At 39.3% G+C, this 11,575-nt stretch overlaps 1 protein-coding gene across 2 annotated transcripts in view; it reads right to left on the bottom strand.

Annotated features, from left to right (window-relative positions):
• Window positions 1-894: 894 nt before the first annotated feature.
• The window catches only part of snta1 (syntrophin, alpha 1), a 43,438-nt gene continuing 32,757 nt past the window's right edge, over window positions 895-11,575 (bottom strand). The window contains exons 3-9 of one of the 2 annotated variants that reach the window (XM_083938483.1): window positions 7,532-7,727; window positions 7,063-7,252; window positions 6,570-6,700; window positions 5,927-6,123; window positions 4,543-4,730; window positions 2,350-2,470; window positions 895-2,256 (exon numbers count right to left, since the gene is read on the bottom strand). In XM_083938483.1, coding sequence (XP_083794609.1) covers window positions 2,378-2,470; window positions 4,543-4,730; window positions 5,927-6,123; window positions 6,570-6,700; window positions 7,063-7,252; window positions 7,532-7,727 — 995 coding nt within the window. In that variant the 3' untranslated portion in view covers window positions 895-2,256; window positions 2,350-2,377. The remainder of the gene's footprint in view (window positions 2,257-2,349; window positions 2,471-4,542; window positions 4,731-5,926; window positions 6,124-6,569; window positions 6,701-7,062; window positions 7,253-7,531; window positions 7,728-11,575) is intronic. The other variant, XM_083938484.1, reaches the window with a different exon arrangement.

Below are 11,575 nucleotides of genomic sequence, written 5' to 3'. Positions count from 1 at the left end.
AACATTTCCTTAATTTAGGCTATGCTATCACATAAACCAATCTTAGCCAGCTAGCTAACAGGCTAACAGGCTACACACAAGATAACTCTGCAGTGACAACCAATACATTAAAGCCCATTTCACACATGCACTGCAAACCTGAAATTATCCAGATAAAAACTGGCAGGGCTGTATGTGTAAACGCAAATATCAGATTCAGTATGATCGGACATCAAACAGAGTTTACCTTGCAATCTCCTACAAAGACCAGGTAATCTCCGAGTGAGCCCATGTGTGAATACAGTCACTTCTCATCCACAATGATGAATGTTGAAATCTTGATCATGTTTATATCATGCATCAGCCAACAAAGATGCCAATGAAATTCGACACCATTTGGGAACTTCTGTCAGTAAGGACCAATACTGAAATCATCAGACAAATTCAAAGAACAGCAAGAGACCAAATTATGAACCTATTATGACTTACTGAAAAAAGGTGTATTTCCAGTAAGTGAATACCCATCTGACATTGAGAATCTCCAGTTGTGTGAAAGAGAAACTGTGGAATATCTCTAGACCTGATTCTCCTGACATTTTGTCTGGGGTTGTCTATGGAGCTGAGGGGTTGTCACTACAACGGACACTGTTCACATTAGATCCTTTGGCAATATAAATATATTTATTAGTGCAGCTTTAACCGGTAAGTTACAAATATGTAAGATTTAAATTCAATATGATACTCAGTTTGACATTCAAACTGAAGTTCCAGAAAGGAACGTTTTGCAAACCTAGTGTAGAAATGTGCTGTTTTTAGTGAGCCTGTGGTCTTCGTAAAGGCAAATGAAAGGAATAAAATAATCAAGAGTGACATTTAAAGGTCTCAATAAAGCACATGCAAAGAAAACAATAAAAGTTAACAAAGTTTATTACATGTTTATATACAAACAACCCTGCAAGGCACACCTTTGTTTGAATAAGAATATACAATACATTTTATTCTTGAAAGCAAACAGGTTTTAGTTTTGAAATATATATTAATACAAGTCTGTTTAATGTTGGACACGTAGAGAAGGCCCCAAGTTGTGGATGTTCAGTTGACACATAATAAAGAAACAAAACAATCAAAAACTTTATGATGTAAACAAAGCAACATCTTTTACATAGTAATTTAACATATTTAAATGTTGGACAAATTGTGTAGAAAATGTCCATGACCATCAGTGCTTTCTGGCAAAGACCGTTTGTTATCTATGGTGATTCAATTAGGAAGTACAAACAAAAACACTACTATAACATCGGTATATTTAAGAGCTCATCTCTTTTATTGTACTTCCTAACCATACAGGAGAAGTAGCTTACCTGGACTGGCACTCTTTTAGCCAACGTTTTTTCTTCCATATTATATTATTATGGAACAACAGCTTTTGTCAGTAGGACTCTAACACACAAGATCTCTTATTTTGTACTTCACATGGGCTGATATGAAATTAAACTGCTGTCATACTGTCTAAGGTCATCCATATTTAAGGAAGGTGTCTTTGTTGTTTGGGACATTTTCATTTTTTATTTAAATTATTGGTTACGCTAAAACACAATTACAAAAAAAGAAAATATATATTTTATAATATACTCTGTTAGTCATTTCTTTTTGTTAAGCAATGGTTGAGCACACTTAAAAACAGGGAGAAGTTGTTCAGCATAAATGAAAAATATATTTAATTTGGCATTTGGAAGTTGTCTTCAAAAAAAGTTTGTTGCTTATTCATGAAGATTCAGTGTAGAGGCAACTTAAGCATCCACATTAAAAGCATAAAGTTGAATTCTGCACATTTTTCAGTACAGACTATTAATTATGTCGCGATCAGTCATGTCATTCTGTCACTCCACTGAAGCTGCCTTTAAAAAAATAGTTTTTCCAACATCAATCAGGACATTTGTGAAATAACTTGTTATGACTGCTCAAAGCAGAGACTGAAAGATGAACAAAGGCCTGCCGTGACTCATGAAACTAAACAATGGGGGGGGGGTTGGGACTTCAAGCTAAGAAATGTTAAGATGCAGGTTCTTCATTTCACAGTTTGCCATCAAAAAGTGTGATGACCCACAGTGATAACAGATGTGACAGATGTCAGATCCGCTCCATCTGTAAAACCTCTCTTTACCTCACAACTACAAGTTCAACAAAGGTCCATCAATGATGCAGTTTTCTCTTCATTCCCATCGAAAAACCAGCAGGTGTCTGACCAGAGACGATCATTTTAGAGGCCTAAGAGGGCTGAAAAGAAGGGGTTAGTCAGCATCTTTTCCTGGAACACATCCTCTGGTGTTTCAGAGTCTTCTGGTTGTGTAATTTATTGAATATTCCTACTGTTGATGTTCCAGATGGTCGGCCATTATCATGCCAGGAGGCCAAGTCGCTTGACTTTAGCAGACAGGAAAGAGTGGATGATGAAGACTATGGTCTTGGGGCAAGAGTGGAGGTCCAGCTGCTGAAATAAGAGATAGAGTTTGGAGAGCAGGAATTGTAAAAGAGAAAGAAAGTTAATTAATTAAATGATCAAGATTTTTGTATGTTGCAAGGTTATATTTTTAGAAAAAAAAAAGACAACTAAATGTCAAAATATACAAAACAAACAGGTTAGTATTAAAACACATGGTGAACACATTTAAATATTGTAAAAAATAAAAAATATGTTTAACCTTTGTGTTGTGTTCACCCCCATTACTTTGGTGCTCACGGTCAAATTTGAACGGTCTGTTTTAACTACTCTTACATTAACATAAAAAACATTGATCATCACCAAATTTTATTTTATTTTATTTATTTATTCATTTTAAACAATGTCTCAAACTACTGGTTTACACAAATAACTGCAGTGAATATACACAGAATCAGAGGTGTCAAAAGTATTCAAAGTCATAGATACCAGGGTTTAACAATAAGTAGCTACTCAAGCTTTTTACTTAAGTAAAAGTGTAAAAGTACTGGTTTCAAAACTACTTAAAGTATAAAAGTAATGTCAGGAAAAAAATGCCATTAAGGACAAATGCTTAGGCCACACCACAGGGGCCTATGGTGCACTAGTCCACCTCCCTAAAAAACTTTTTTCTATTGGCCATAATGACTTTTATGTTATTTTAAAATGTTAATGTTGAAGTTGTTGAGTTTTTGAAAGCCATTAGCTTGTGGTACTTGCAGGGCATTCAAAAGGAGTTGTTTTTGCAACTCACCATGTGGTGATCAGTTATAGTGGTGCTGAGTCATTCATCATTAGCAGTCATCAGCTCCTTGCTTAAGGCGTCATTCTTCATTCCCCTCTTTACTAAGGCTACTTCTGTGAGTATTATACATCTAATAACATGAGACTATCGAGATATTTTGTGTTTGTGTGAATATCAATGCAGCTGTATGCTTATCATGTTGCTAAGCGGAGCTAGCTCAATAATCTATTGTTATATGTCATTTGACTTTTTGACAGTGGTGTAGTGGTTAGCACTGTCGCCTCACAGTGAGAAGGTTCGAGGTTCGCATCCCAGCTGGGGCCTTTCTGTGTGGAGTTTGCATGTTCTCCCTGTGTCAGCGTGGGTTTTCTCCGGGTTCTCCGGTTTCCTCCCACAGTTCAAAGACATGCACGTGTTAGGTTAATTGATGACTCTAAAATTTCCCTTAGGTGTGAATGGTTTTCTGTCTCTGTGAGGCCCTATGTGCCCTGTGATAGACTGGCGTCCTGTCCAGGGTGTACCCCGCCTCACGGCCGATGTCAGCTAGGATCAGCTCCAGATCAGCACCTGAACAGGAGTGCTGGGACCTCCCCCTGTGTAGAGTGTATCATCCCAGAAAGCCAGATAAGATCCTTGTTGTCTTCGACAGCAGCGTATCATGTGGAGGAGTGTCGCTCAACAATGTTTTGCTCACTGGCCCTTACCTTAATAATAGCCTACTTGGCGTTTTCATGAGATTGCACATGTTACACTGCTTTGTCGTGAAGAAACTTGTGACATTGGATATAGTAGCTAGTACTAGCTTTTTCTTGAGCTTTGTCATGGTCTTCATCAGCAAATGGAGTTTACGAATTTGTCACACAGATGGCTCATTTGTTGGCTCAGATGGAGATGGCACAGAGTTGGCCTCACCATGACAACTGAGCAAACCCCATCTGCTGAAATTGTATTCCTTATTTTAAGTTGCACTACTTCGTGTTTGGATTCTCATTATATATAAATATATTTTATTGGTATTGTTGGAGGGAGCCTTATAGCTAATATTTTGATTGCCTGTGACTTCTTCCCTGTAATTGTTGTGCATATAATAAAAGAAAAAGCTTCAATCATGTCATAGTGGTAGCACTCTTGGGTCAAGACAAAACTCAAAATTAGGCTGTTTTATGTCCACTTTAATACTGTTGTCCATTAGATTTCCTACAATCCCAGACATTCTCACCAACTGTCATGTTTAATAACAACAAACTAACTTTGAAATATTCAATATGAGGTTATAATTTTATCATAAAATATATAATTAAAAATGCGACATAATGAGAAAGTGCTATGGAAAACTTACAATCTCAGCCTCCGGGCCTCCAAAGTCAAGGAACATCATGCGAACTCCATCATCAGAGGACATTCTTAGACGCTCGAAGGGCTGCTGTAGCAAAATACTTTTCCTGACACCCATCTCTTCTGTGAATAGTGTGAAGCCATCATCAATGTGGACTCCCAGGGTACACTCCTTCCCATTCCAACTACAGGCTGACAGGGTAGAAAAGAAAATCAGAGCTTACAAAAGGAGGCAGGAAAAAAAGAAGAAGATTATGTAATAATTTTATCGCACAAAGATGAAGTTGTTCTTAAATAAATCTGGATGCGTATTATGTGTTTCTTCTTTTTCTTATTTTGTTCAGTGTTACAGTGTTGATACAGAGCCCAGAAGACTTGGCAGTATCTTATGAATGTGACACTGAAAGGATAACAATATGATTGACATTATGGTCATTGTTAAGAAATGGAATTCTGGTATCTAATTGAAATTTGAAACTAAAATTAGACCGTTTTAAGTTGGAAGTTCATGCACCACCTCCTGCTACCAACAGAGGGCAATGTAACAACATTACTAAACTACACTGACCCGGGGCCTGTCTCAAAAAGTAGGGTTACTAAGTTTCCAGAGGAAACTGTAATGCAGAATCTGGATATATACATACATATATATCATAAGCTGCACTCAGTGCAGACACGGGCTTATAAGGCACTATATATTTCTCTACCTAAAAAAAAAAAAATGTTTGTCTCCTCTCAATCTCTTCATAAAAAATTATTACCAAAAGATTTCCTTTCTGAAACTCTAGTTCAAGTCAACCAAGATACCATAGCGACGGAGCAGCAGCTAGGAGTATGGCAGAAAATCCGAAGAAGGGTCCAAGATATGTTTCTCTAGTAGATGCTCCAGATAAAAAAATAAACAAAAACAATTTTTTGTACAGAGGAACGATTTAGGACCAAATAGCTATCAGAGAGAGGGCTCCTTGTGGCGATGTGGCAAGCTCACCTGAATGCATTGGTCAACAGTATGTACTTTCTCTCACTGCCAGAGGGGGCCATTGCAGTGCATTCCATTAATTTTAACAGCTTGCCTTTCATTAATCATTGTAAAATACATATCAATCCATTTTAGAATGACAGCAGTGTTGTGTTTAGAGTTGTGATAGCGGGACTAATCTTTTATTTATATTTCAATCAGGGATTGTGCCCTAGAGGAGAGAACTTCTCAGATGTAAAATAAGTGTTAAGCATGCTCTTTTGGGGAAGGTTTATAGAGAAAATGATCTGCCTAGAACCTTGGTTGCATCATTCAGAACAAAATTAGAATTTTTCTACTTGTAGCTGGAGGAACTGTATAGCAAGACTGAAGATTGAAATGGGAGTCAAACAAATCTCTGTATCCGTACCCATGGTGACCTCCTTGATGAGCTCAGCAGCATTATGGCAACCCTCCACCAGCAGATGAGTCCAGGTGGACAGCTCCTTGGCAGAATCCACCCTGAACACATGGGTCTCCACGCCTTGCTTCGTGCCAGAACGCAGGCCAAATGAGAGGTCAGAGTCCAGGAGGGGAGAACTTTTTCCTGGGCCAGAGTGGACCAGTCTAAAGTGGAGAGGAGAAAGTATGAGAAGAACATGGATGAGAAAGAGGGTATTATGATTCATGGAAAAGGATGAGCCAGAAGAGCAAATGAAGGGGGATGTACTGTATCTTTGGGTGTTGCAGAGAAAATGTTACAGATGTGAAAAGTGAAATGTGGAATGCACAGGGGAGAAAGACAGGAGGAAAAAAACACGAGTCATAGGGTCAGGTTCCACTAATGTTTTCCAAATGAGGCTAAATGTACACCAGTCCAGTTATGGAAAGAGTGAGCTTGTGCTCTCCCGACTGGGCCAACACAATCCAAGGGAGGGTCTTTATGACAAACCTAGTCTGCTCACATTGAGGAACAGAAGCTTATGAAATGCCAAATGTGCTACGTGTGTTAATAAATATTGAGTACTGTATGAGGTGTATGTGAATATATGCAGGCATTTGTGCGTTTGAACCTGGTAGCAATGAGCGGGTGACTCTTGGTGGGGCTGCTGAGGTTCTCTTTGCTTTCAGGCAAGGAGGGATACAGGAGCAGGTCTTTGTCGGTCAACATGGCCAGTACTGGTTTCTCTGGACCCTGTGTCACCTGCACATTTGTAGCACAGTTGAAGAATCCATTTAAAAACTAAAATGGTACTTTACGATTAACATACATGGCACATTTATGACAGAAATGCCCAGGGACATGCAGTTATGAATCTGGGATCTGGTTGTTACACTTATTTGCTGTGCTTCCTGTCATTCTGTGTTGCTGCATGTGCTTCAAGATGGGATTCAACTTTAGTGTTGGAAAGTGAAAGACGTGAAAAAAGGAACAAGAACAAAAAACATATAGAAAAAAAACAGGGCACCATGAAATACTAATAACATTAACAGACATAAAAATATACAAAATACAGCAGAGCAGGCCTTGCAGTATGGATCATGGGCGTGTGTATTCTTGCATACCTGCTCTGTAATCCAGCCCAGATGTTTGATCTCCATGCCAAGATGCATGCTCTTCATCTCCTCTTTCACTCGTGGTAAAAGGTTGGCAGCTCCAGCCTGGATGGCGTTGTACCAGGACTGAGCCATGGCTGGGTCTTTTGCCCGCAGGAACACAGAATTCTTTCTGTTGAACGAAATCACCTCGAAATACCTGGCAGATGAGAAGAGAAGAAGAGAGATGGAAGCAAGGAGGGAGAAAGAAAAAGGGGGCAGTTAGAAAAATAAAATACAAATGACAAAAGGCTTGAGGGTAAAGAGGAAGTTTAAGATATTACCAAAGAGAATATGTAAAGAAGATGTGTAAGAAGTCCCTTTTACGATATTCTCTCTGAGCCATTTTGTTATTTTCCTGATATCTTTCAGACTTTTTTCTTCTGAAGGTATGAGCTGAAAATAATTTTAAAAAACTTAAAATTTCTTAATGCTGTACCTGTTTTCTGTGTCCGGGGGGCACTGTTTTCGTGACACCTGGCACATCTTCAGCGGGATGCTGCGGGGCTCCTTAACCTCAGGAGGTGAGAGTTCAGTGCCCCGCTGAGGTGTGGAGGGAGGAGAGTCCCAGGGGAGGCCGGCCCCAGGGGACCCAGAGTTTTTAAAGAAGGCCGACATCTCCTTGATGTACTTCACTGAAGCAGAGCAAAAGTGTGTAAGTGAGAGACAGAGAAAGAGAGAGATAATTAGAGAAGAAGTACCAGGCCAGTGGAGGTAGAGAAAATGAATTTGGGATATGAATATTGAGCCTTCAGGTTTGGAGATGACTTTAAAACTGTAACAGCACTTAACAGCTTGAAAAAAAACTCAACAGGAAGGAATTGTCTTCTATTTCACATCCCTCAACCTTTATATAGGGAGTATCATGCTCTTTCTTGAAGACAACACTATTCCTAACGTGGCAACTCTCTGTTTTTATACTTTTAACAAAGATACACCCCTACAGTTTGATTTACTGAAAAATATATATATATAAAATGTAGTTCATTTCTGTGATTTTGTTAATTTTGTCGTATGTGGGGGATTGTGGCATTGATGGGTCTGTCTTGAGCACCAGCTGGAGGCAGAGAGGGAATGTGGTTTCAACCTGCTATGTACTGATGGTCTGTGCCATGGGAAAGGTATGGTGGAATACACGCAGCTAAATTCTAAATGCCTTAAGATTGACATTTATAATCTAACTGAATTGTTTAGAAATGTGCTTTTTACTGGGTTTTTTTTTTACATCTTGTGTCTCATTGCTGCACAACCAAACACATTTACTCACAAAAATAACCAATAAATATTAGAATTATGTTGTCTATTTAAGCATATTGCCAAGCTGTATTCTGCTTACATCTCCTTGTAAATACAGTTTTACCACTGACACACCAACATACACAACCGTGCACACAAACGCACATAGAAACAAACACACATCGCTTTAGCTCCAGCCCAGTAGGCTGTGGTATGAGTTTGGCAGAAGTAGCCACTGCTGGAATAAAAATAGCCCAGAGGACATGGCAAGGCATGAGGCTGAAGGCTGAGCTCTGGTTTCACTGGGGAAGTGTAAAGTGCTTCTCTTGCACAGTACAAGAGGCTTCTAATCGAAAGGCAAGCAGAAGAGTCCCAGCACAGGACAACAGGAGTGAGAGAGGAGTCTTCCCCTGCCTCCTGCCAGTCAGTCAGCCATACAGTTATTTTGTAAAAATACCAAGCAGTACATCATATATAGGGCTGTGTAGTGGGTCCTCACATTGAATGGTTTTATTTCACCACAAACAGTGTACTCGTAATTCTGATCTGTATTCTTCTCTCCTATCAGAAGGTGGCAGAGTAACTCAGTGATTAAAGAGAGGGTCAAAAGTTATTAGGGTTGTCTGAAATTTTTTTGAGGAAGAACGCTGAGCACACCTACTCACTCACTGACATTAAATCTGCAACACTGCTTGTTTCATCTGCTTGTTTAAGTAGCATCTCCTAGCTTTCACACATCAGTTTCTGTTGTGGAAAAGTGCCATGTCACCTCCTCAAAAGGACACAACAGCTATGGATGTAAAGCTCACACACTTGGCATCTAGCCTGTGAGAAGAGGCGGTGCATCAAATTAAATGAGCAAGGTGAGAGAATGTTCAGTTCTTATCCGTCTTGGGCACTGTGGAACAACAGTTATCAAATTTCAGTGTCAAACCAAGCCATCTCCAGCCCCTCTTATAAAAGCAAACTAACTCATTAATGGCAAATTAACGGCACATACTCACACATGAGCACTGTTCGAAATGGTGCAAAGATGTTACGTGGTCCTAAGAAGGAAAACTGCCCGAACATTTATGGAAAACATGACTCAAGTTATTTTTCAAACATGATGGCGACATTGAAAACTGGCAGAGCTTTTCAGGACTAAAGTGCAAGTCTCAAGGGGACTCAAGTTACTGCAGGAAACGGCATGATCTAAATGCTGAAAACATATATATATAAACAACCAGACAGCAGCTCTTCTGAGTCAGCAGAATGTTCACTGTAGTCCCGTTTGCACCTCTTCTTTTTTATCAACAATATTGTCCTAAATATCTAATCTGTCCCTAATATTTTTTTCTCTCCCAGGAATGAGGTCAGTTCCCTTTTAAGGTTGGTTTAGGAAAGGTTTAGGAAATGATCTGAAAGATAAAAGTCTCTTGCCATTAAAGGTTTTTCTCTCAAATCTATTAAGATTCACTGAGAAGAATTACTTTTTTCCAGTTTTGATTTAGAGTTGTGATCCCAAAGTGTGCTAGAAAAACTATTTGTATGGTTTTGCTTACAGACACAGCAAGCTTTTTTTGGATTTAGTGGGACATGCGATTGGCCCACTACCACAACAGCTACAATCCATAAAGTCTGTGGTGTCGAGCACGAAAATCACATGAAGTACTCTATTGGTATTGGTATTACTTAAATGGTTTGTAAACGGAATGTTTTTAATGATACCCTAACACTCACACTCAACTTACATGACCCTAATGCTTTTGCATAAAAGTTTATTTCCCCTTTTCTGCTAGAGAATTTAATTTGTTTACTTGCCTCATTTACACAATGCAGAATCAGCTCAATGTACCATAAAAAATGTGTGTAGCCAAAACACGATACATTGGGGATGTGTAGATTGGGAACATGTAAGCAGTGAGCAACCAATACAGTATGAATCAGTTTCAGCATTGAAGTGGAATTCAACTTGAATACCTAATGTTTCATGGAAATTAGCTTCTGTCCATTTGTTCCAACTCCAGTTCATTGATGTTTTTACCATGGGGTAGCCAACTTCTTCCTTATTGCTGGACCAAGGCCATTCAAAATTGATGTGGTAAATCTCAATATGGTAGCCAAGGCCACAAGACTGGGGATGGAATGGGATTGTCTACAATATTGTTTGAAGTAGAAGCCATCATTGACGATGAAGCAAGTGAAAACATCAGGAGCTGTTACCCGGAAGTCAGAAGTCCTTTACAGACAGGGGTTTCAGGGGTTTCTCCCCCGAGAAACTTTTAAAATTGGGCTGATGAATATACAATTGTGACGTATTTGGGAATTCTCCTCCTTTCTACTGAGGTCTACTGGTCTACTGAGGAGGTTAATGTTTAGGTTATATTAAGGGTAGGAAAGTTCAACACAGACACCAGCAGCCAGAATGAGACATAAGAACAGCCTACAGCCTCAGAAACACTGTCATGCACCAACCCGATGTCAAGTGGACCGGGTTGAATCACCTGCAGGTCTCCTGAAACTGTGCAGACTAAACACCATCACTGCTCCGACAGAAGTTTTCTCTCCCGACCGGTGTTTGGGTTTAACGAGTGACCCGTTAACTGGACACTTTCAGCTGAAAGTGTCCGCGGTTTCCATAGTGACGGCAGATGCGTAGCTGTCCTCGTAAATGCCTCTATGTTTAGTTTTTCATTACAATGTTAAACATAACGTTACCTACCCGATCAGTCTTTATGGTTGGCGTTGGCAGGTGCTTGTTGTCTTTGAAACCTGCTTGTGTAAACACGTGTGCATAGAACATTATTCACCAGTTCAAAAAACAAAACATTTTTAGGAGATTCATAGTCATGCCGTTGTAGGAAAATAAATTAAAGTTAAGAGATTAACTCGGTGCACCACCAGCTATGGCAACCTGGTGTAGTAAAACAGATCTCCTTTTTACATAGTCTATGAGTATGAGTAACCCAAACACTGGCAAGTCAGTCTGCTTTAAGTTTGATTTTGAAGTTAACACTTGTCAGTGTGGAAAAGGTCAGAATTTTGCTGTTTTCACTGCTTCAATGTTGCATCTGTGGCTGCTGGTAATGCAGCCAAATAAAAGTCGACTGTACAGGGCTAGTTTCATTTTTTTTTATTAGACAGCACAGAGGTCCGGGGCTATTTCCAAGAGATCCGCAACGATACAGAATAAAAGAGCTGCAGGAATTCTCAATAAAGCCCTCTTTTAAATAAGTAACCACTTTTTCACATATAAAAAAATAGG

The sequence above is a fragment of the Echiichthys vipera genome (genome assembly GCF_963691815.1).
Source record: "Echiichthys vipera genome assembly, chromosome: X".
Classification (NCBI taxonomy): Eukaryota; Metazoa; Chordata; class Actinopteri; order Perciformes; family Trachinidae; genus Echiichthys; species Echiichthys vipera.
This window is presented reverse-complemented; position numbering and strand designations above follow the sequence as displayed.